Source organism: Salvelinus namaycush, chromosome 7 (genome assembly GCF_016432855.1).
Source record: "Salvelinus namaycush isolate Seneca chromosome 7, SaNama_1.0, whole genome shotgun sequence".
In the NCBI taxonomy this organism is placed as follows: Eukaryota; Metazoa; Chordata; class Actinopteri; order Salmoniformes; family Salmonidae; genus Salvelinus; species Salvelinus namaycush.
Genome location: NC_052313.1, coordinates 3,212,511 through 3,238,972, shown reverse-complemented (window position 1 = coordinate 3,238,972; position 26,462 = coordinate 3,212,511). Strand labels below are relative to the sequence as shown.

Below are 26,462 nucleotides of genomic sequence, written 5' to 3'. Positions count from 1 at the left end.
GCTGAGACCAGTATAGTACAGGGTCAGGACTGTAGGGCTGGGGGCTGAGACCAGTATAGTACAGGGTCAGGACTGTGGGGCTGGGGGCTGAGACCAGTATAGTACAGGGTCAGGACTGTGGGGCTGGGGGCTGAGACCAGTATAGTACAGGGTCAGGACTGTAGGGCTTGGGGCTGAGACCAGTATAGTACATGGTCAGGACTGTAGGGCTGGGGGCTGAGACCAGTATAGTACATGGTCAGGGCTGTAGGGCTGGGGGCTGAGACCAGTATAGTACAGGGTCAGGGCTGTAGGGCTGGGGGCTGAGACCAGTATAGTACAGGGTCAGGGCTGTAGGGCTGGGGGCTGAGATCAGTACAGGGTCAGGGTTGGGGGACTGAGACCAGTATAGGGTCAGGGTTGGGGGACTGGGGGGCTGAGACCAGTATAGGGTCAGGGCTGGGGGGCTGGTGTGCTGAGACCGGTACAGGGTCAGGGCTGGGGGGCTGGGGGTCTGAGACCAGTATAGTACAGGGTCAGGACTGGGGGGCTGGGGGTGTGAGACCAGTACAGGGTCAGGGCTGGGGGGCTGAGACCAGTATAGTACAGGGTCAGGGCTGGGGGGCTGGGGGTGTGAGACCAGTACAGGGTCAGGGATGTGGGGCTGGGGGCTGAGACCAGTACAGGGTCAGGGCTGTGGGGCTGGGGGCTGAGAGTGACCCAGCGGTCTAAGGCACCGCATCTCAGTGCTAGAGGTGTCACGGCCATGATTGGGAGTCCCATAGGGCGGCGCACAATTGGCCCAGCGTCGTCCGGGTTAGGGTTTGGCCGAGATAGGCTGTCATTGTAAATAAGAATTTGTTCTTAACTGACTTGCCTAGTTAAAAAAAGGTGAAATAAAAATTATTAGGGGCCATGGCTAGGGGCTGGCTAGAGGCTGGCTAGAGGCTGGCTAGAGGCTGGCTAGAGGCTGGCTAGGGTCTGGAGGCAAGAGACTAGAAAGCTGATGCCAGTACAGTACAGTACAGGGCCATGGCTAGAGGGCTAGGGGGCTGGAGGCTAGAGGTCTAGAGGGCTAGGGGACTGGAGGGCTGGAGGCTAGAGGGCTGGTGGGCTGGAGGGCTAGGGGGCTGGAGGCTAGAGGGCTGGTGGGCTGGAGGGCTAGGGGGCTGGAGGCTAGAGGGCTGGTGGGCTGGAGGGCTGGTGGGCTGGAGGGCTGGTGGGCTGGTGGGCTGGAGGGCTGGTGGGCTGGTGGGCTGGAGGGCTAGAGGCTAGAGGGCTGGTGGGCTGGAGGGCTAGAGGGCTGGAGGGCTAGGGGGCTGGTGGGCTGGAGGGCTAGAGGCTAGAGGGCTGGTGGGCTGGAGGGCTAGGGGGCTGGAGGCTAGAGGGCTAGGGGGCTGGAGGCTAGAGGGCTGGAGGGCTAGGGGGTTGGAGGCTAGAGGGCTGGTGGGCTGGAGGGCTGGAGGGCTGGAGGGCTGGATGGCTAGAGGGATGGAGGTCTATGGGGCTAGAGGGCTAGAGGGCTGGAGGGCTGGAGGGCTAGGGGGCTGGAGGGCTAGAGGGCTGGAGGGCTAGAGGGCTAGGGGGTTAGTGGGCTGGAGGGCTGGAGGGCTGGAGGGCTAGAGGGCTGGAGGGCTGGAGGGCTAGAGGGCTGGAGGGCTGGAGGGCTGGAGGGCTGGAGGGCTGGAGGGCTGGAGGGCTAGAGGGCTGGAGGGTTGGAGACCCTGGGGGGCAAGGGGGCTGGAGGGTTCGAGGGCTGGAGGGCTGGGGAGCTAGGGGGCTGGAGGGCTAGAGGGTTAGAGGGCTGGAGGGCTAGAGGGCTAGAGGGCTGAGGGCTGGAGGGCTAAAGGGTTGGAGACCCTGGGGGGCAAGGGGGCTGGAGGGTTCGAGGGCTGGAGGGCTGGGGAGCTAGGGGGCTGGAGGGCTAGGGGGTTAGAGGGCTGGAGGGTTGGAGGGCTAGAGGGCTGGAGGGCTGGAGGGCTAGGGGGTTAGAGGGCTACAGGGCTGGAGGGCTACAGGGCTGGAGGGCTACAGGGCTGGAGGGCTACAGGGCTGGAGGGCTACAGGGCTGGAGGGCTACAGGGCTGGAGGGCTGGAGGGCTGGAGGGCTGGAGGGCTACAGGGCTGGAGGGCTACAGGGCTAGAGGGCTACAGGGCTGGAGGGCTACAGGGCTGGAGGGCTACAGGGCTGGAGGGCTACAGGGCTGGAGGGCTGGGGGGTTAGAGGGCTGGAGGGCTAGGGGGTTAGAGGGCTGGAGGGCTGGAGGGCTGGGGGGTTAGAGGGCTGGAGGGCTGGGGGGTTAGAGGGCTGGAGGGCTGGAGGGCTAGGGGGTTAGAGGGCTGGAGGGCTAGAGGGCTGGAGGGCTGGAGGGCTGGAGGGCTGGAGGGCTAGAGGGCTGGAGGGCTAGAGGGCTGAGGGCTGGAGGGCTAGGGGGTTAGAGGGCTGGAGTGCTGGAGGGCTAGGGGGTTAGAGGGCTGGGGGGCTGGAGGGCTAGGGGGCTAGAGGGCTGGAGGGCTAGAGGGCTGGAGGGCTGGAGGGCTAGAGGGCTAGAGGGCTAGAGGGCTGAGGGCTGAGGACTGGAGGGCTAGAGGGTTGGAGACCCTGGGGGGCAAGGGGGCTGGAGGGTTCGAGGGCTGGAGGGCTGGGGAGCTAGGGGGCTGGGGAGCTAGAGGGCTGGAGGCTAGAGGGCTGGAGGGCTGTTAGGTTGGGGGGCTGGGGGGCAATGGGGCAATGGGGCTGGAGGGCCATTCTCATAAAGACCAGGTATCTACAGAAATATTTTTGAAGAATAATACGTTCACTTTAAGCTGTACTGTACTGCAGGTTATTACGGAGAAAGATACTGCACTGTACAGCTCTGGACATTCTGTAGACAAGAACCATAGCTTTCTCTGTGACCAGCTACACTTCAGCACGGTTAAAGGGAAGTCAAGGAGAACTTCTTTAAGTCAGGTTGGCTAAAACACAAAGGCTAGGCCATCTCATCAAATCTCAGAGGTAAAGCCAGTGTGACAGGACATTACTCTGCTCGCTTAGTCGTACCACTTCATCCAGCTCATACCAAGACTACAACCCGGACCTCTGCCACCCAAACACACGTGACAGCTCTCTTGAAAAGCTCTTAGGAAGTCGATGAGACGCTAGCAGAAGTGGAAACTTTGGACTGGGGAGTGAGTTTACAAATCCCCATCTGTTGCACCAGGTATTAAAGGACCAGGTATTAACAGTATAAAGGACCAGGTATTAACAGTATAAAGGACCAGGTATTAACAGTATACATAACCAGGTATTAACAGTATACATAACCAGGTATTAACAGTATAAAGGACCAGGTATTAACAGTATAAAGGACCAGGTATTAACAGTATAAAGGACCAGGTATTAACAGTATACATAACCAGGTATTAACAGTATACATAACCAGGTATTAACAGTATACATAACCAGGTATTAACAGTATAAAGGACCAGGTATTAACAGTATAAAGGACCAGGTATTAACAGTATACATAACCAGGTATTAACAGTATAAAGGACCAGGTATTAACAGTATAAAGGACCAGGTATTAACAGTATAAAGGACCAGGTATTAACAGTATACATAACCAGGTATTAACAGTATAAAGGACCAGGTATTAACAGTATAAAGGACCAGGTATTAACAGTATAAAGGACCAGGTATTAACAGTATAAAGGACCAGGTATTAACAGTATAAAGGACCAGGTATTAACAGTATAAAGGACCAGGTATTAACAGTATAAAGGACCAGGTATTAACAGTATAAAGGACCAGGTATTAACAGTATACATAACCAGGTATTAACAGTATAAAGGACCAGGTATTAACAGTATAAAGGACCAGGTATTAACAGTATAAAGGACCAGGTATTAACAGTATAAAGGACCAGGTATTAACAGTATAAAGGACCAGGTATTAACAGTATAAAGGACCAGGTATTAACAGTATAAAGGACCAGGTATTAACAGTATACATAACCAGGTATTAACAGTATAAAGGACCAGGTATTAACAGTATAAAGGACCAGGTATTAACAGTATAAAGGACCAGGTATTAACAGTATAAAGGACCAGGTATTAACAGTATAAAGGACCAGGTATTAACAGTATAAAGGACCAGGTATTAACAGTATAAAGGACCAGGTATTAACAGTATAAAGGACCAGGTATTAACAGTATAAAGGACCAGGTATTAACAGTATAAAGGACCAGGTATTAACAGTATAAAGGACCAGGTATTAACAGTATAAAGACCTGCATCCAAAAGGATTCGTCAAAGGGTTCTCCAGCTGAAGTACCCTTTTTGGTTCTAGATAGCATCTTAGTCGTTCTAGATAGCATATTTGTGGTTCTAGATAGCATATTTGTGGTTCTAGATAGCATATTTGTGGTTCTAGATAGCATATTTGTGGTTCTAGATAGCACATTTTATTCTAAAAGTGTAAAAGAAGAGAAGACGTTCCTGACACATGGTCAACTTGGAAACTATGCAGACACAGCGGCAAATAGCAAATAAAGCAGAATTCTCATTCAATTTCTCTTTCCAAGTTCCTCTTTGTAACATGACGGTCGAGACAGGCTTGTATTTACCAGGGCACCGCTAAGAAAACTATGTTACTACTTTGGAATAAACATCCATTGAGATTATTAAGAACAAATTTTACTGTGGCTATTGAGTTGACTTTTCAATCGTTAATCTCTCTCACAGGCCGGCAACACTACATTGCAGTGGGGAAAGAGCAAAGGCAGTGCACAACTCCCCTGGCCCTTCAGTGAGAGTTAAAGGGAGGCGAAGAGAGGGGGATGGGTGGAGAGGAGGAGAGGAGAGGAGAGGATGGGAGAGGAGATAAGAGGAGGATGAAGAGAGGAGAGGAGAGGAGAGGAGAGGAGATGAGGAGAGGAGAGGAGAGGAGAGGAGAGGAGAGGAGAGGAGAGGAGAGGAGAGGAGAGGAGAGGAGAGGAGAGGAGAGGAGAGGAGAGGAGAGGAGAGGAGAGGAGAGGAAAAGGAGAGGGGAATAAGGAGAGGACAGGAGAGGAGATAAGATGAGAGGAGGATGAAGAGAGGAGAGGACAGGAGAGGAGATAAGAGGAGAGGAAAGGGAGAAGGGAATAAGGAGAGGACAGGAGAGGAGATAGGAGGAGAGAAGATGAGAGGAGGATGAAGAGAGGAGAGGACAGGAGAGGAGATAAGAGGAGAGGAAAGGGAGAAGGGAATAAGGAGAGGACAGGAGAGGAGATAGGAGGAGAGAAGATGAGAGGAAAGGGAGAAGGGAATAAGGAGAGGACAGGAGAGGAGATAAGACGAGAGGAGGATGAAGAGAGGAGAGGACAGGAGAGGAGATAAGAGGAGAGGAAAGGGAGAAGGGAATAAGGAGAGGACAGGAGAGGAGATAGGAGGAGAGAAGATGAGAGGAGGATGAAGAGAGGAGAGGACAGGAGAGGAGATAAGAGGAGAGGAAAGGGAGAAGGGAATAAGGAGAGGACAGTATGATGGTGCGATGCTGAATCACAAACATGATTGAGACAAATAGTGTAACTCTGCAACAAGTTCCAATAAACTCCCATGTCAGAGGAGGGGAGATGGAGCGTCAAGTGGGATCATATTTCAGAGAGCGAGAGAGAGACACAACTACGACAACATAACCAACAAAAACGTGTCAAAACTCCTGCAGCTCTGTCGGACGCTGGTGTATGTACATAGTCAATGGTTGGCTTCGAGGGGACTCCTACGGTAGGTACACCTATAGCTCATCTCTTGGCAGTTGTACTGTAGGCTACTTGATCACTGACCTCAACCCAGAGTCTCTCAGATCGTTCACAGTCAGTCCACGGAAAACCGTATCAGATCACAACAAAATCACAGTCTACTTGAACAGAGAAATACTCAATCATGAGGCATCAAAGACAAAGGAACTGAATACTATGAAGAAATGCTATAGATGGAAGGAAAGTAGTGTGGAAACCTACCAAAAAACAATTAGGCTAAAACAAATTCAAACCCTTCTAGTCAATTTCCTGGACAAAATGTTTCACTGTAATTGTGAAGGTGCAAACGTACCAATAGAAAACCTAAACAGTATATTTGACATCTCAGCTTCCATTCTAAGCATCTCCAGCAGACAACAATGACAAATGGTTTGATGAAGAATGCAAAAATCAAATAAATAAATTGAGAAACCTGTCCAAAAAAAAACAGAGATCCAGAAAACCTGAGCCTATGCCTTCACTATGGTGAATCACTAAAACAATACGGAAAAACACTACGGAAAAACACTACGGAAAAACTCTACGGAAAAACTCTACGGAAAAAGAAGGAACATTACTTCAGACATCAGCTCAATGTAATTGAAAAATCCATATAATCTAACGACTTCTGGGAAAATTGGAAAACTCTAAACAAAACACAACACGAAGAGTTATCTATCCAAAAATGGAGACGGATGGATAAACCACTTCTCCAGTCTTTATGTCTCTGTAACAAAGACCAAAGACCAAACAGCAAAAACATAAAGATGATCAAGTACAAATATTAGAATCAACTATTAAAGACATTGAATGAACTACAGGAGACAAAAGCTTTTTGGAAAACAACAAAGCATGAGAAGACTTTGCCTTTGTTTTCTTTTGTTTGTTTGTCAGTTATGGTGTGCAGGGTGAATATGTGGTCTGTCGTACGGTAATTTGGTAAAAAGCCAATTTGACATTTGCTCAGTACATTGTTTTCACTGAGAAAATCTGCTAGTCTGCTCTTTATAATAGAGGAGAGGATTTTCCCAAGGTTGATGTTGACACAAATCCCACGGTAGTTATTGGGGTCAAATTTGTCTCCACTTTTGTGGATTGGGGTGATCAGTCCTTGGTTCCAAATATTGGGGAAGATGCCAGAGCTGAGGATGATGTTAAAGAGTTTTAGTATAGCCAATTGGAATGTGTTGTCTGTATATTTTATCATTTCATTTAGGATACCATCAACACCACAGGCCTTTTTGGGTTGGAGGGTTTGTATTTGGTCCTGTAGTTCATTCAATGTAATTGAATAAACTACAGGAAGTGGAGAAAAATTTGACCCCAATAACTACCGTGGGATTTGTGTCAACACCAACCTTGGGAAAATCCTCTTCATTATTACAAAGAGCAGACTAGCATATTTCCTCAGTGAAAACAATGTACTGAGCAAATGTCAAATTGGCTTTTTACCAAATTACCGTGAAAACAATGTCCCAGGACAGCAACAATATTAGACCCAACCAAATCATGAGAAAACAAAAAGATAATTACTTGACAGATTGGAAAGAATTAACAAAAAAACTGAGCAAATTAGAATGCTATTTGGCCCTAAACAGAGAGTACACAGTGGCAGAATACCTGACCACTGTGACTGATCAAACATTTAGGAAAGCTTTGACTATGTACAGACTCAGTGAGCATAGCCTTGCTATTGAGAAAGGCCGCCGTAGGCAGACGTGGCTCTCAAGAGAAGACAGGCTATGTGCACACTGCCCACCAAATGAGGTGGAAACTGAGCTGCACTTCCTAACCTCCTGCCAAATGTATAACCATATTAGAGACACATATTTCCCTCAGATTACACAGACACACAAAACATTAGAAAACAAATCCAATGTTGATAAACTCCCATATCTACTGGGTGAAATACCACAGTGTGCCATCACAGCAGCAATATTTGTGACCTGTTGCCACAGGAAAAGGATAACAAGTGAAGAACAAACACCATTGTACATCCTATAACTATTTGCACATCATTACAACAATGTATATAGATATAATATGACATTTGAAATGTATTTATTATTTTTGGAACTTTTGTGAGTGTAATGTTTACTGTGTTATTGTTCATTTAACTGTTGTTTATTATCTATTTCACTTGCTTTGGCAACATTAACATGTTCCCCATGCCAATAAAACCCTTAAATTGAAATCGAGAGAGTGTGTGTGTGTGTGTGTGTGTGTGTGTGTGTGTGTGTGTGTGTGTGTGTGTGTGTGCGTGCGTGCGTGCGTGCGTGCGTGCGTGCGTGCGTGCGTGCGTGCGTGCGTGCGTGCGTGTGTGTGTGGTCTTGTCCTAACAGTGTTGTGGCACTCAAGGCTAACCAACTTGGGTCAGCATTATTCCAAGGCTGTCACTTTTAGAAGATGTGTGCATCCGTGCGTGTGTAGAAGCACACAGAGAGGTGTTCACAGAGTGCAGAGCCTCACTGTCTGCTGGGACTGTGTGTGAAGAGGTCTGTGAAGAACATGATGTTCACTGTGTTTAAAACAATGACTCTCTATCTCTTAATCTTTTTTTTACCTCTCTCTTGCACTCCCCTCTCTCTCTTCTCTTTCTCCTTTTTCTCCCTTATTTTTTAACTCCCCCCGGTTTCCCTACCTCATTACACCTTTCTCCCTTTCCCCTTTCCCCTTTTCTTTCTCTTTTTTCTTTCTCTACGTCTGTCTCAAATGGCACCCTTTCCCCTTTTCTTTCTCTTTTCTCTTTCTCTACGTCTGTCTCAAATGGCACCCTTTCCCCTTTTCTTTCTCTTTTCTCTTTCTCTACGTCTGTCTCAAATGGCACCCTTTCCCCTTTTCTTTCTCTTTTCTCTTTCTCTACGTCTGCCTCAAATGGCACCCTTTCCCCTTTTCTTTCTCTTTTCTCTTTCTCTACGTCTGTCTCAAATGGCACCCTTTTCCCTCTAAACATGTGTGGTTCAAATAGGAACCTTGAAATGTAAAAATGGTTCTTCCAAGAATCTTTTCATTTGGAGAGTTCCTCTGGGGAACCTTTCTTATCATACATGGTTCTTGGAGGAACCTCAAGGTGAAAATATTCCCAAGAAGACCCGTTCAATATGCTTGTGTCCTCTGATTATCAATAGCTCGGGCACAACTACTTCCACACACATTAACATTAAATTCCTCTGAGGAAACGTTCTACATGGAACCCAGAAGGGGTCTACCGGAAACCAAAAGGGTTCTAACTGGAACCAAATAGGGTTCTTCAAAGGGTTTACCTATGGGGACAGCCAAAGAACCCTTTGTGGTTCTAGATAGCATATTTTTGTTAAGAGTGTTGTCCGTGTTCTCCTGCAATCTTGTTTCCCTCTTGCAATATTAGCAAAGTTTTTGAAGAGAGAAGAATGTCAAGGAAAGTTTTGCTAGCTAGCTGGCTAATGTTAGCCTCTGGCTAATCCTCCATGAACATGGTAAGTTTTCATTTTCACCTGATGAAGCTAGCTAATGTTTTTGCATTTTTTTTAATGACAGTAGCTAAATGTCTGAGTTCTCTCTCTTTCTCTACTTCACAGGAGAGGCATTTGAATCTAAACCATTTTTTACTAACGATTTTTATTTTTTATTTTTTTTAGCAGAAATGCCTTCTGGAACAATTGAAATTTCATGTGCCTTAAAACTTGTAAACATCTGTAAATATAAAATAAAATAGTTAATTTAAGAGCCGAAGATGCTTTAGCCACAAATAAAGTAGATACAAATATATACATAAATGAGACGGTTTATCGATAAGACCAGTGGGGAAAAAGTTGTGATTGACGCCATGCTGATTCTCTCTTTGAAAATGAATCAGATGAAAAACCCCGATTTAGATAAAAACATTTTCATTGAACCAGACAAGTGTAGTCTTCTAATAACAATGATGAGGAATAAACGGCAATTAACAGTGTTGTTGTCACGGAAAGAAATTGACAGAGTATTTAAATCAGTGCAATGCTCGGAGGAAGCAGTGTATGATGGGAGTCGAAAAGAGAACGCAGACGGCTGTTGTATATAACACCTTCAAACTAAGGGCAACCATGGCATCCATGACAGAGATGGAGAAGCGTTCATCCATTTAAAAGTCTAGCTAGTTACATTTTCAGATATTATTTATTTCAAATTTTGAGGGCTGCAGTAGATATTTCAGATGGGGGGGGGTGAGGCCTAAGAGGGTTTTATAAATAAGCATCAACCAGTGGGTCTTGCGATGGGTATACAGAGATGACCAGTTTACAGAGGAGTATAGAGCGCAGTGATGTGTCCTATAAGGAGCATTGGTGGCAAATCTGATGGCCGAATGGTAAAGAACATCTAGCCGCTCGAGAGCACCCTTACCTGCCGAGCTATAAATTACGTCTCCATAATCTAGCATGGGTAGGATGGTCATCTGAATCAGGGTTAGTTTGGCAGCTACGGTGAAAGAAGAGCGATTACGATAGAGGAAACCAAGTCTATATTTAACCTTAGCCTGCAGCTTTGATATGTGCTGAGAGAAGGACATTGTACCATCTAGCCATACCTCCAAGTACTTGTAAGCTCTAAACACTCAGAGGTAGTAATCACACCGGTGGGGAGAGGGGCATTCTTCTTACCAAACAACATGACCTTTGTTTTGGAGGTGTTCAGAACAAGGTTAAGGGCTGAAAAAGCTTGTTGGACACTAAGAAAGTTTTTTTTGTAGATCGAAACCCGGGGAGGGGCCAGCTGAGTATAAGACTGTATCATCTGCATATACACGTAAATGGACGAGAGAGCTTCCAACTGCCTGAGCTATGTTGTTGATGTAAATTGAGAAGAGCATGGGGCCTAGGATTGAGCCTTGGGGTACTCCGTTGGTGACAGGCAGTGGCTGAGACAGCAGATGTTCTGACTTTATACACTGCACTCTTTGAGAGATGTAGTCAGCAAACCAGGCCAAAGACCCCTCAGTGACACCAATACTCCTTAGCCGGCCCACAATAATGGAATGGTCTACCGTATCAAAAGCTTTGGCCAAGTCAATAAAAATAGCAGCACAACATTGCTTAGAATTAAGGGCAATGGTGACATCATTAAGGACCTTTAAGGTTGCAGTGACACATCCATGACCTGAGCAGAAACCAGATTGCATACTAGAGAGAATACTATAGACATCAAGAAAGCCAGTCAGTTGATTATTGACAAGTTTTTCCAACACTTTTGATAAACAGGGCAAAATAGAAATTGACCTATAACAGTTAGGATTAGCTTGATCTCCCACCTTTATATAAAGGATGCACTGTGGCTGCCTTACAGGCAATGGAAACCCCACCAGCGAGGAGAGATAGGTTAACTGACTTGCCTAGTTAACCATGTCTCAGTAATGACCAACACATCTGGATTGGAGCTCTGAACCCACACTTTCAATTGATCAATTGTAGGTAATAAGCTTCTCGTGCTAACGTGCAGAAAACCCAGGCTTTTACGAGAGCAGAAATCAGTGAAGCAGATATCAGAGCACAAATCAGAATTGGGGCTAGCAACAGTAAATTGGCCATGGTGTACATGCACATTTCCAGATATCATCAGCAGTAATACAATCAGGGCACGGCAGAGGAGAGGAGAGCTTTGCAGTGTTGATATATAAAATTTGAATGTGCATTAGATGGCAACAATTCTGCAGCATATTCTACAGCAATTTAATCAGGTAACATGAATACAAAGCCGGCGAGAGGTGGAGAGGAGAGGATGGGAGGCCAAGAGTCTGTGTAACCAATAGATAGTTAGAGTCCCGAGTGTGGGAACAAACAGTCTCTCCCACGGCTGGGTAAACAAGCAAGTTCGTAGTCAAACAAACCATGTGGGAGTCATGAGGCAAATAGCATAAAGCACAAGAGAAAAATATAACAGTCCAGAGTCCCTCGCCTCAACAGTGCATGTGTGCTGGAGGCGAGCGTAAGCTCCGGAGAGAGGGGGGAGTGTGGCGGGGGTACCTGTACCAGACAGGGGGAGACAGGCCAGGGCAGACGGTGAACAGATCGCCAGGTGTAATCCAAGCAGCAGTGCACCAAGCAATGGGAGTAGGTGTCACACCCACTTGGGAGAAGCTTTTTTTCGGGAGGAAGATTCCCTGTGAATCCCAGCTAGCTAGCTAACGTAGCTAGCAAGTCTCTGTCCGTCTTCTCCACTTGGAAAAGGAGGTCGTTAGCTAGTTATATCTTTTCAGTGTCGGCAAATGGTCCTTTACGATGTCAAAACAAAGTTGTTCTGTGGCTGTTGTATAATGGGGATTCTGAGGAGGATATCTTATCTGCACAGATGGAGGGTTATGGGTTGGGATTATGGGTCTAAACAAAAGATTCCACTATGCAAATAAACATTTCACTGTACCGTTTACACCTACTGTATCCTCTGCATGTGACAAATACACTTTTATTTATTTGATATAGTGTGTGTTTACCAGAGACGGTAATGTGAAGAACAATATGACCTGCACCAAAGTCAGATTAGGATATAGGCCAAGGATCAGATAAAGTCTATTTTTACTGCTACTTTCACCACTTCTAGTCTTCAGAACTTTGGTTGATTACTACCCTACCTTACTCACTCTGTTTAGCACATGGCCTCACATGTGAATTCTTAATGAGATGGGTGGGGCTAAGGCTTAAGAGGGTGTAAACGATGCTGAATGGGTGGAGACAAAGAAGAGATCCCCAGTAGATGTAGCAAAAACATTCAAGGGCCATTTTCTCAAAAGTGACGTTACAAGTTGATCAACTTTCAAAGCAAAATTACTTTCCCATTGTTCCTCAACTGCAGTGTATGATATACTATTTTTTAGCACTGAGTCAATACTTTTAATTAAAGAAAGAAATGTAATGTAATAATGTAAAAAAACACAATTTTAAATGTTGCCACATAAGACGTAATCAAGGTGGTGGGTCACAGATACTAGGGATTATTTAGAGCGTCTCGACCGGTTGCATCACAGCCTGGTATGGGAATTTCTCCGACTGCAAGGCCCACCAGACGGTGGTGAAGATGGCTCAGTACATCACTGAGACCGTACTCCCACCCATCCAGGACATCTACTCAAAACGGTACCTGAGGGAAGACCGCAACATCATCAAAGACCCCCACACATCCCAGCCACGAACTGTTCACTCCCTTACCGTTGGGCAGACTATATCGGAGCATGAGGTCTGATACCAACAGGCTCAGAGACTGTTTCTATCTACAAGCCATCACACTGTATTCATATTCATCCGTATTATGAATACAATCTATTCCTAATCTAATATCTATTATTAATACAGGCACAAATTAATATGAAATATTAATGAAAAATTATTTTACTCTATTTCTGAGACTCCCTTTTGTCCTGATCAAGAGCGGCTGCCCTAGCTTGCCCTAGCTAACCCTTTATCCTGATCAAGAGAGGACACCCTGGCTTACCCTAGCTAATGTAGATATCCCTAGCTAACCCTTTGGCCGGATCAAGAGAGGCTGCCCTAGCTGACCTTTGCTAACGCTAGAAATCCCTAGCTAACCCTTTGGCCTGATCTAGAGAAGACACCCTAGCTGAACCTTAGCTAATGCTAGATACCCCTAGCTAACCCTTTGGCCGGATCAAGAGAGGCTGCCCTAGCTGACCTTAGCTAACGCTAGATATCCCTAGCTAACCCTTTGGCCTGATCTAGAGAAGACACCCTAGCTGACCTTAGCTAACCCTAGATATCCCTAGCTAACCCTTTGGCCGGATCAAGAGAGGCTGCCCTAGCTGACCTTAGCTAACGCTAGATATCCCTAGCTAACCCTTTGGCCTGATCTAGAGAAGACACCCTAGCTGACCTTAGCTAATGCTAGATACCCCTAGCTAACCCTTTGGCCGGATCAAGAGAGGCTGCCCTAGCTGACCTTAGCTAACGCTAGATATCCCTAGCTAACCCTTTGGCCTGATCTAGAGAAGACACCCTAGCTGACCTTAGCTAACCCTAGATATCCCTAGCTAACCCTTTGGCCGGATCAAGAGAGGCTGCCCTAGCTGACCTTAGCTAACGCTAGATATCCCTAGCTAACCCTTTGGCCTGATCTAGAGAGGCTGCCCTAGCTGATCTTAGCTAACCCTAGCTAAGCATAGTTTACCATAGCTTTTCAAATCAAAGTGTTTTTGTCATATACACTTTGTCGTATTGTAAGCTCTTCTCTCAAACCATGCTACAGCTATAGAAATAGGCAATACAACATAAGTAGAAATAACACAATAGGAACATTATGACAATAAAAAGTATTACTATCCATCTAACCCTATATAACCTCATATTCATGAATCTGCAACCCAGAGGAGATATGTTCTCTCCCGTAATCTCTACAGGATTATGATCCTGACCCCAGTCATTCATACTAGTGAAAAAAATCAATTTTAATGATATCAACATCCATTTTCATTATATCAATATCAATTTTCATTGATAGTGTTCGTAGCTGGTCTAGACGACGCAGAACTGTTGCACAATTCATTCCCGTCATCAGTTGATGTGATCAATCAAGAAATCATGTTCAAGTGAGATCTCAGAATGAATTAAATACCTCCCTACGAAGAAAATACAAGCTATAACCCATCGTCACTGTGGCCCAAATGACACCCTATTCCCTATTCCCTCTTCCCTATGGGCCCTGGTCAAAAGCATTGCATTGCCTAGGGTACCATTTGATACACAGCCATCTGTATTTATAGGATACATTAGCATTAGGATACCTCCTGCCTAAAGTGTGTTCATACATTCTTCCCAAAATAAGACGCCTCTATAATCTTTGTCACCCAAATCTAAATTCTTCCGAAAATAAGACGCCTCTATAATCTCTGTCACCAAATCTTTCCATGATTCTTATTAAGTGCCGGATCTCTTTTAATAAACTGAGCATTACTGCCACTACGCTAACTACATTACCGCATTAATACATAACCTACTATAATCTTTCTGTGATGTTTATGATGAAGTGACGAGGTCTTTAATGGGGCAATCTGCGGGTTTCTAAATCCATTTTTGGACATTATGATATGTACCCGTTGATTATTGAAAAAAATTATTCATAACTCCCTCATGAGCTTAGTTCAACTGTCGTACCCCATCTGAACCCAAAATATAAATTATTAATGCCAATATGTGTAAATAAAGTAAATGTAAATAAACATTATATAGCACTAAAACATGGTTAAAACTATAATTTTAATATCATGGATTTTGAGAATGATTACTTTTCTCCAGCCCCGTCCCTTTTTACCAAAACAGTGGCGAGCAGGCCGCATTGTTATTATTTCAGACCCAGTCACCAGGCATGTGTACAGATAGATCTCTAGGGTTGCTGGAACACCAGCCCTTTATTATTTCAGACCCAGTCACCAGGCATGTGTACAGATAGATCTCTAGGGTTGCTGGAGTACCAGCCCTTTTGCCTTGCTATGAAAAAAGGGCCCTTTAAACCTGAAAAACCGGACACCTTGGACAAACTGTTTCACAATACTTGATGTATATATTACTATGTCTACTTATTCTATGCTTGGACAGAATTTTTTTTTCCCTCTGAGATTAATAAAGTTGATTGAATTGATGATGTTTAAATGTGGCTGATAGGTAGGGGGGGGGGGTGATCAAAGTGAAAAACACATACCAGCACCTCCAAACTTATCTACAGTGGTTCTTATGAGCTTATGCTGCGACCGTTTGTGGTAGATGGTGGCATTCTGTCATTCCACCACACTGTCACAAGGGGGAGTTAGAACCCTGATCTATCGGTAGTCTAAACTGTGGCAATTAATGGAGGCGTTTTCAGTCTGAGAGTCTCTCTTCTCTGGCACTAGAGTCAAAACGCTGGAGTTCTTTATCAGAATGCTTACTGGAACACCCAAAGTCCTACACTTGTTATAAAAGGACTTGAAGCCATAGCCTAGTCGCGTGTGGTCAAATATTTCAGCACCGTTTCGCGCTGCTTTGAGACAAGCATGGGGACTAGTCTTGATAAATCAATGAGGTTTTCATTTTCACTGAATCTCTGTTTGGGTATTGGTTAGACTACAATTAGGGTGTGGAAACGGCCATGTTGTACAGCGCCATATTTTCCTGAGGGTTTCGTTTAAAACATTTATTGGAATAGAAACACCATAATATGAATCTAATTAATTAAGCTAAATTTCTTAAAATCAATCCCATATACTGTGTTCTTACAAAAAAAATTTTTTAATTCTCTAGTAGAGACAATTTTAAAAAGAGACAAATGCTGCTCAAAGATGCCCTCTGGTGGTCAAACTAGCACTAACTAGCATTAATGGCGACAATGGCAGACACTTAAACAACGTGCCATAGAATTCTGCGGCAGCTCGCAAGGTGTGCTGCGGTATGACGCAACTTTTAAAGGAAGAACCGATGTACTACCAGTGGTATTCATTTCAAACTCACCGCTCGACGCCGGTGGGTAGCTCGTGCAACAGCAAACTGCCACACTGGCGATAGCAAAAGGGTGGGGAGAGGACTTCTTTCAAGATTCATGAGTTCATGAGAAATTATCTAGTTTGATAGGCAATTTGTTGCTTTTAAAGTTGCAAGAGAGAAATTAGATTTTCTTTTTTTTTTATTAAACGCCAGCAATTAAAGGAGTGTGTTCTCCTGACTGTAGTTAGGTAGGGAACATCCAACAGGTAGGTGTGTCTGTAAGGGCGGGCTGCCCCACACAGGGCCGTAACAACCCACACCGCCACCACCATTCATTTATCAAATACCCACGTCACCAACACCATTCATTTAGTAGGTACCCACGTCACCACCACCATTCATTTAGCAAATACCCAAGTCACCAACACCATTCATTTAGTAGGCACCCACGTCACCACCATCATTAATTTAGTAGGTACCCACGTCACCACCACCATTCATTTAGTAGGTACCCACGTCACCACCACCATTCATTTAGTAGGTACCCACGTCACCACCACTATTCATTTAGTAGGTGCCCACGTCACCACCATCATTCATTTAGTAGGTACCCACGTCACCACCACAATTCATTTAGTAGGTACCCACGTCACCACAACCATTCATTTAGTAGGTACCCACGTCACCACCACTATTCATTTAGTAGGTACCCACGTCACCAACACCATTCATTTAGCAGGTACCCACGTCACCACCACCATTCATTTAGTAGGTACCCACGTCACCAACACCATTCATTTAGTAGGTACCCACGTCACCACCACCATTCATTTAGTAGGTACCCACGTCACCACCACCATTCATTTAGCAGGTACCCAAGTCACCAACACCATTAATTTAGTAGGTACCCACGTCACCACCACCATTCATTTAGTAGGTACCCACGTCACCACCACCATTCATTTAGCAGGTAGGCAGGTCATCTCGTCTCCCCATCTGATTATGAATGCAGTGCGGTCTACCTAACCCTGACTATCTAGTGTAGTGTACTGCAGGAGGTAGGGTCTTACCTAACCCTGACTATCTAGTGTAGCGTACTGCAGGAGGTAGGGTCTTGCCTAACCCTGACTATGTAGTGTAGTACTGCAGGAGGTAGGGTCTTACCTAACCCTGACTATCTAGTGTAGGGTACTGCAGGAGGTAGGGTCTTACCTAACCCTGACTATGTAGTTTAGTACTACAGGAGGTAGGGTCTTACCTAACCCTGACTATCTAGTGTAGGGTACTGCAGGAGGTTGGGTCTTACCTAACCCTGACTATCTAGTGTAGTACTGCAGGAGGTAGGGTCTTACCTAACCCTGACGATCTAGTGTAGTGTACTGCAGGAGGTTGGGTCTTACCTAACCCTGACTATCTAGTGTAGTGTCCTGCAGGAGGTAGGGTCTAACCTAACCCTGACTATCTAGTGTAGTACTGCAGGAGGTAGGTTCTTACCTAACCCTGACTATCTAGTGTAGTGTACTGCAGGAGGTAGGGTCTTACCTAACCCTGACTATCTAGTGTAGTATACTGCAGGAGGTAGGGTCTTACCTAACCCTGACTATGTAGTGTAGTACTGCAGGAGGTAGGGTCTTACCTAACCCTGACTATGTAGTGTAGTACTGCAGGATGTAGGGTCTTACCTAACCCTGACTATGTAGTGTAGTACTGCAGGAGGTAGGGTCTTACCTAACCCTGACTATGTAGTGTAGTGTACTGCAGGAGGTAGGGATGCTGGGATATAGGTAAAGATATGGCAGTCAGTAAGACTCCTAATGCTGGGATATAGGTAAATATATGTAAGTCAATAAGTCTCCTTAGGTCAGATCTATAGGCCAAGATTTGCAACTTGTAGAATTGTATGTTAAAGGTGATGGGAAGAACATTTAATTCAATAGGATGTATTGGAAAAATCAATAGACAGCGGTGTGTGAATACCTAGGTAAGCTGAAGTGGATATAGGAAAATACAGAGGAGATTCAACTTTGTATAAAAACAGATAGGTGACATAGGATAATAGTAGGCTACTGTACATACAAACACAATCCAAAAACACATTCAAAACACATCCAAAACCCATTGAAAACACATCCAATACCCATTCAAAACACATCCAAAACCCATTGAAAACACATCCAAAACCCATTGAAAACACATCCAATACCCATTCAAAACACATCCAAAACCCATTCAAAACACATCCAAAACCCATTCAAAACACATCCAATACCCATTCAAATTACAATCCCAAACCTATCCAAAACCCATTCGAAACACAATTACTGAAGCGTATTGGAAGCCTGTTGACGCCTCTTTTCAGCACAATAAGTGAAAGATAAGTAGATAAATCTATTTGTCCAACAAGCTGAAAGGGTTCTCAGGAAATGCTGATGCCTATCGATCCAGCGCTGTAAGGACGGACCACAACTCATGCAGAGATGAAAGCCAGGTAATGAAAACAGGGGAGCACCTGGTGTGTGTGTGTGTGTGTGTGTGTGTGTGTGTGTGTGTGTGTGTGTGTGTGTGTGTGTGTGTGTGTGTGTGTGAGTGAGAGTTCAGATAAAGTGGAACACTCTTAGGATGTTCTTTGCCTCCCCATAGGAGAACCCTTTGAATAGCCATTGTTGGTTCCAGGTAGAACCCTTTTGGTTCCAAGTAGAACCATTTTGGTTCCAGGTAGAACCCTTTTGGTTCCAGGTAGAACCCTTTTGGTTCCAAGTAGAACCGTTTTGGGTTACATGTAGAACCCTTTTGGTTCCAAGTAGAACCCTTTTGGTTCCAAGCAGAACCCTTTTGGTTCCAGGTAGAACCGTTTTGGTTCCAAGTAGAACCATTTCCCCAGATGTTTCTACATGGAACCCAAAATGATTCTATCTGAAAACAAAAAGACTTCTCCTAAGGGGACAGCTGAAGAACCCTTTTTTCTGAGAGTGTAGCATTAAAGTGGTATTGAACTTGGAATGCAATGATATTCTTATATGACGACTCCGGTTGCAAAATGTGTGTAACTTTCCCATAATTCCCGGGTTTTCCAGGAAATCATGGGTGGAGGACTCCCAATTGGAGGCTTACCTCCTTGGTTTTTCCTTCCTGATACCAGGAATTTTCCAAATGTGACTTCTTGAAAACTGGGATGTGCAAAAGGATGGTCGTTTTAAAGCTTTGTCAGGCTCCACAAATCATTACTGAAATGCCATCACTCTGACGAACTACAAATTACACCCCCAGAGCACTCCTTAAGTATCAGAGTTGGAACTAATATCTGTAATTTACAGTGTCAGCAACAAGGTGCTAACTCACGTTGGTTCATATTGAACACCAGCAGTAAATCAGGTGCTGGGTGGATATGTGATACGGCCTGACGATACTTACGGCACATTTTGTACACATAACTCAGTTCCAAAATATACATATACTGTATATATACATACATACATAAATATATATATATGAAGAGCAGAATACAAGCCAGCAGGAGCTAGCATCTCCTCTCATGTCTCCCCTAACAGATAAACGAGCATCTCCTCTCCTTTCTAATAGATAAACTAGCATCTACTCTCCTTTCTAACAGATAAACGAGCATCTCCTCTCCTTTCTAACAGATAAACTAGCATCTCCTCTCCTTTCTAACAGATAAACGAGCATCTCCTCTCCTTTCTAACAGATAAACGAGCATCTCCTCTCCTTTCTCTACTAACAAATAAAGGCATCTCCTCTCCTTTCTAACAGATAAACTAGCATCTCCTCTCCTTTCTAACAGATAAACGAGCATCTCCTCTCCTTTCTAACAGATAAACGAGCATCTCCTCTCCTTTCTCTACTAACAAATAAAGGCATCTCCTCTCCTTCCTCTCCTAATGGGTTCTTTGTTGCTTGATGTTATGTAATAGCATCAAGCAATTTTGCAAAAGGTGCAGAATTCATAGGTTATACATACTGACCACTGGAGACAGTGTTTTTCATTATGCATAGATTATGAAACCTGATAACTGGAAACAATACTGTGAATTGGATATTGTTCATTATGAATAGGTTATACATACTGTCTACTGGTAACAATGTTGTGAATTGGATATTGTTCGTTATGAATAGGTTATACATACTGTCTACTGGTAACAATGCTGTGAATTGGATATTGTTCATTATGAATAGGTTATACATACTGTCTACTGGTAACAATGCTGTGAATTGGATATTGTTCATTATGAATAGGATATACATACTGTCTACTGGTAACAATGTTGTGAATTGGATATTGTTCATTATGAATAGGATATACATACTGTCTACTGGTAACAATGTTGTGAATTGGATATTGTTCATTATGAATTGGTTATACATACTGTCTACTGGTAACAATGCTGTGAATTGGATATTGTTCATTATGAATAGGATATACATACTGTCTACTGGTAACAATGCTGTGAATTGGATATTGTTCGTTATGAATAGGTTATACATACTGTCTACTGGTAACAATGCTGTGAATTGGATATTGTTCATTATTGCGCGACCCATCACATTTAACTATGGCATGGTATGTGGGAATATGGTTGAATACAAACAGTGTAGTTATTCCTTCCGTAAGGCAATCAAACAGGCAAAACGTCAGTACAGAGACAAAGTGGAGTCGCAATTCAACAGCTCAGACCCGAGACGTATTTGGCAGGGTCTACAGACAATCACGGATTACAAAGGGAAACCCAGCCCCGTCACGGACACCGACGTCTTGCTCTTGGACAAGATAACACAGTGCCACCGACGCGGCCCGCTACCAAGGACTGTGGGCTCTCGTTCTCCGTGGCCGACATGAGTAAGACATATAAACGTGTTAATAACCCTCACAAGGCTGCCGGTCCAGACGGCATCACTAGCTGCGTCCTCAGAGCATGCGCTGCCTGGAGTGTTTACGGACATCTTCAATCTCTCCCTATCCCGGTCTCTTGTCCCCACTTGCTTCAAGATGTCCTCCATTGTTCCTGTACCCAAGAAAGCAAAGGTATCTGAATTAAATTACAATTGCCCCGTATTACTCACTTCTGTCATCATGAAGTGTTTTGAAAGGTTAGTCAAGGATCATATCACCTCCACCTTACCCGACACCCTAGACCCACTACAATTTGCATACCGCCCCAATAGATCCACAGACGATGCAATCGCCATCGCACTACACACTGCCCTAACCCATCTGGACAAGAGGAATACCTATGTCAGAATGCTGTTCATTGACTATAGCTCAGCATTCAACACCATAGAACCCTCCAAGCTCATGATCAAGCTGGAGGCCCTGGGTCTGAACTCCGCTCTGTGTAACTGGGTCCTGGACTTCCTAACGGGTCGCCCCCAGGTGGTAGGAAACAACACCTCCACTTTGCTGATCCTCAACACCGGGGCCCCACAAGGGTGCGTGCTCAGCCCCCTCCTGTACTCCCTGTTCACCCATGACTGCGTGGCCACGCACGCCTCCAACTCAATCATTTTTACAAGCATTTTGCTACACCCACAATAACATCTGCTAAATATGTGTATGTGACCAAAAACATTTGATTTGATTATGCATAGGTTATAAATTGGACGTTGTTCATTATAAATTCATGCTAAACATATTCTGTTAATGTTATCGTTTACAACCATAGCCATCATTATGACTAATGGACACTATAGAAGGCTTGTAAATTCATGATGCATTTTGTATTTGGCAGTTTGTTTGGCAATGACATCAGTAACAGGTGTTGGCAAGACAACACAAACAGATCTGGGACCATCAGGCAAGGCAAGGGAGACCCCCATAGCCTTACCTGGGGCGGTAAGGTAGCCTAGTGGTTAAAGCGTTGGGCCAGTAACCGAAAGGTTATTGGATCGAATCCCTGAGCTGACGAGGTAAAAATCTGTCGTTCTGCCCCTGAACAAGGCACTGTTCCCTGGTAGGCTGTCAATGTAAATAAGAATGTGTTCTTAACTTACTTGCCTAGTTAAATCAATAAAAAAAAACCTGTCTCAAGCCATTTAGTTGTTTCATCCTCCTCCAACCCCTTCCCTTCTCTCAGTTCAGTCTACCATTAGCTAGGGCATCCTTGATGGAGACTGGTCATTTATGGTGAATCTTTTGATCTCACTCCCTCTTCTAGGCTGCTAAACTGCTTCCTAATGCAGGATGGAGGGATGGAGGGAGGGGAGGACAGAAAGAAGGGATCATATTTCATGTCTGGGAGAATGGATCACATCCTCTACTCCTCCTGCAGGGAGGGTGAGGGACCAGGCTAGGCAGTGTGACTACAGGGAGGGAGAGGGGCCAGGCTAGGCAGTGTGACTACAGGGAGGGAGAGGGACCAGGCTAGGCAGTGTGACTACAGGGAGGGTGAGGGGCCAGGCTAGGCAGTGTGACTACAGGGAGGGAGAGGGGCCAGGCTAGGCAGTGTGACTACAGGGAGGGAGAGGGGCCAGGCTAGGCAGTGTGACTACAGGGAGGGTGAGGGGCCAGGCTAGGCAGTGTGACTACAGGGTGGGAGAGGGACCAGGCTAGGCAGTGTGACTACAGGGAAGGAAAGGGGCCAGGCTAGGCAGTGTGACTACAGGGAGGGAGAGGGGCCAGGCTAGGCAGTGTGACTACAGGGAGAGAGGGCCCAGGCTAGGCAGTGTGACTACAGGGAGGGAGAGGGTCCAGGCTAGGCAATGTGACTACAGGGAGGGAGAGGGGCCAGGCTAGGCAGTGTGACTACAGGGAGGGAGAGGGGCCAGGCTAGGCAGTGTGACTACAGGGAGGGAGAGGGGCCAGGCTAGGCAGTGTGACTACAGGGAGGGAGAGGGGCCAGGCTAGGCAGTGTGACTACAGGGAGGGAGAGGGGCCAGGCTAGGCAGTGTGACTACAGGGAGGGAGAGGGGCCAGGCTAGGCAGTGTGACTACAGGGAGGGAGAGGGTCCAGGCTAGGCAGTGTGACTACAGGGAGAGAGGGGCCAGGCTAGGCAGTGCGACTACAGGGAGGGAGAGGGGCCAGGCTAGGCAGTGTGACTACAGGGAGGGTGAGGGAAAAGGCTAGGCAGTGTGATTACAGGGAGAGAGGGGCCAGGCTAGGCAGTGTGACTACAGGGAGGGAGAGGGGCCAGGCTAGGCAGTGTGACTACAGGGAGGGAGAGGGCCCAGGCTAGGCAGTGTGACTACAGGGAGGGAGAGGGGCCAGGCTAGGCAGTGTGACTACAGGGAGAGAGGGGCCAGGCTAGGCAGTGTGACTACAGGGAGGGAGAGGATCCAGGCTAGGCAGTGTGACTACAGGGAGGGAGAGGGTCCAGGCTAGGCAGTGTGACTACAGGGAGGGAGAGGGACCAGGCTAGGCAGTGTGACAGTCTTGAATACATTACAGCTTCCATACCCTGTACTTAATTTATAACACATGGGGTTGGGAAAGGAAGAAGCTAAATATTATAGTGTTATTGCGTATACTGTTTCAGGCTTAAAGACCATGGATTTTAAACAGCACAAACTGTCAACAATACGTACTTCCCTCCTAGTGGTTAGAGCGTTTGACTTGTAACCCGAAAGGTTGCTGGATCGAATCCCCGAGCTGACAAGGTAAACATCTGTCATTCTGCCCGTGAACAAGGCAGCTAACCCACTGTTCCCCAGTAGACCGTCATACTGGCTTAATACCTTCCACTAGTCTGTCCTAGACCTCAGTGACTCAGTGTGATTTGCTGGCTAGTAGTTCCTTAATTATTTCGGCACCCTCAGGCTACACCCCCTCCCTTTACGAGGTCGAGTGTCCCTTCCCTCAGTAATAGCATTCAGACCCAGAGAAGTCATTATTTTTATTTTTTTTACATGAATCAGGTACAACGAGCCTGTCAACTAGGATAACTCTGGCGTTACCCAGACCCTGTCGGAGACTCTGAGAGGCTAATTTAATATGTTGTATGATCTCTACTGTGAAATAAATCAGTGATTGACTCTCCTCTTCTATAGAGATCCACCTGACCCTGGACCAATGCTGCTGATTTATCACTTTATGCCAGGGTGCGTGTGTGTATGTGTGTGGGCTAGCTTGTATGCTGGTATGTGTACGCGTGCGTGTGTTGGTATGCGCGCTTGTGTGAGTGTGTGAGTGTGTGAGTGAGTGAGTGAGTGAGTGAGTGAGTGAGTGAGTGAGTGAGTGAGTGAGTGAGTGAGTGAGTGAGTGAGTGAATGAGTGAATGAGTGAGTGAGTGAGTGAGTGAGTGAGTGAGTGAGTGAGTGAGTGAGTGAGTGAGTGAGTGAGTGAGTGAGTGAGTGAGTGTGAGAGTGAGTGTGAGAGTGAGTGTGAGAGTGAGTGTGAGAGTGAGTGTGAGAGTGAGAGTGAGAGAGAGAGAGAGAGAGAGAGAGAGAGAGAGAGAGAGAGAGAGAGAGAGAGAGAGACAGGGGCAAGCCTTCCCTGCTACTATTTCAGTAGGAAATCCCAATATCACATTACATGACATTCTGCTAAATGGGTAATGAGGTTCGTCTGGACCTAAATCACATTACATGACTTTCTGCTGAGTGGGAAAGGAGAGATTCGTCTGGACCTCAATCACATTACATGACATTCTGCTGAGTGGGTAAGGAGAGATTCGTCTGGACTTATATCACATTACATGACATTGTGCTGAGTGGGTAATGAGGTTTGTCTGGACCAAAAATCACATTACATGACATTGTGCTGAGTGGGAAAAGAGAGATTCGTCTGGACCTCAATCACATTACATGACATTCTGCTGAGTGGGAAAGGAGAGATTCGTCTGGACCTCAATCACATTACATGACATTCTGCTGAGTGGGTAATGAGGTTTGTCTGGACCTAAATCACATTACATGACATTGTGCTGAGTGGGAAAGGAGAGATTCGTCTGGACCTCAATCACATTACATGACATTCTGCTGAGTGGGTAATGAGGTTTGTCTGGACCAAAAATCACATTACATGACATTGTGCTGAGTGGGAAAAGAGAGATTCGTCTGGACCTCAATCACATTACATGACATTCTGCTGAGTGGGAAAGGAGAGATTCGTCTGGACCTCAATCACATTACATGACATTCTGCTGAGTGGGTAATGAGGTTTGTCTGGACCAAAAATCACATTACATGACATTGTGCTGAGTGGGTAAGGAGAGATTCGTCTGGACCTCAATCACATTACATGACATTGTGCTGAGTGGGAAAGGAGAGATTCGTCTGGACCTCAATCACATTACATGACATTGTGCTGAGTGGGTAAGGAGAGATTCGTCTGGACCTAAATCACATTACATGACATTGTGCTGAGTGGGAAAGGAGAGATCCGTCTGGACTTATATCACATAACATTGTGCTGAGTGGGTAATGAGAGATCCGTCTGGACCTATATCACATGACATTGTGCTGAGTGGGTAATGAGAGATCCGTCTGGACCTATATCACATAACATTGTGCTGAGTGGGTAATGAGAGATCCGTCTGGACCTATATCACATGACATTGTGCTGAGTGGGTAATGAGAGATCCGTCTGGACCTATATCACATAACATTGTGCTGAGTGGGTAATGAGAGATCCGTCTGGACCTATATCACATAACTTTGTGCTGAGTGGGTAATGAGAGATCCGTTTGGACCTAAATCACATGACATTGTGCTGAGTGGGTAATGAGAGATCCGTCTGGACCTATATCACATGACATTGTGCTGAGTGGGTAATGAGAGATCCGTCTGGACCTATATCACATGACATGACATTGTGCTGAGTGGGTAATGAGAGATCCGTCTGGACCTATATCACATGACATTGTGCTGAGTGGGTAAGGAGAGATTCGTCTGGACCTATATCACATTACATGACATTGTGCTGAGTGGGTAATGAGAGATCCGTCTGGACCTATATCACATGACATGACATTGTGCTGAGTGGGTAATGAGAGATCCGTCTGGACCTATATCACATGACATTGTGCTGAGTGGGTAAGGAGAGATTCGTCTGGACCTATATCACATGACATTGTGCTGAGTGGGTAATGAGAGATCCGTCTGGACCTATATCACATGACATTGTGCTGAGTGGGTAATGAGAGATCCGTCTGGACCTATATCACATGACATTGTGCTGAGTGGGTAAGGAGAGATCCGTCTGGACCTATATCACATGACATTGTGCTGAGTGGGTAATGAGAGATCCGTCTGGACCTATATCACATAACATTGTGCTGAGTGGGTAATGAGAGATCCGTCTGGACCTATATCACATAACATTGTGCTGAGTGGGTAATGAGGTTCGTCTGGAACTATAT

General features: G+C 45.6%; 1 protein-coding gene across 1 annotated transcript in view; it reads right to left on the bottom strand.

Annotated features, from left to right (window-relative positions):
- Window positions 1-238: 238 nt before the first annotated feature.
- LOC120050289 (potassium voltage-gated channel subfamily B member 2-like) overlaps window positions 239-26,462 on the bottom strand; it is a 31,483-nt gene continuing 5,259 nt past the window's right edge. Inside the window, exon 2 of the mRNA XM_038996866.1 lies at window positions 239-604. Within this exon, the coding sequence (XP_038852794.1) occupies window positions 239-604 (366 nt within the window). The remainder of the gene's footprint in view (window positions 605-26,462) is intronic.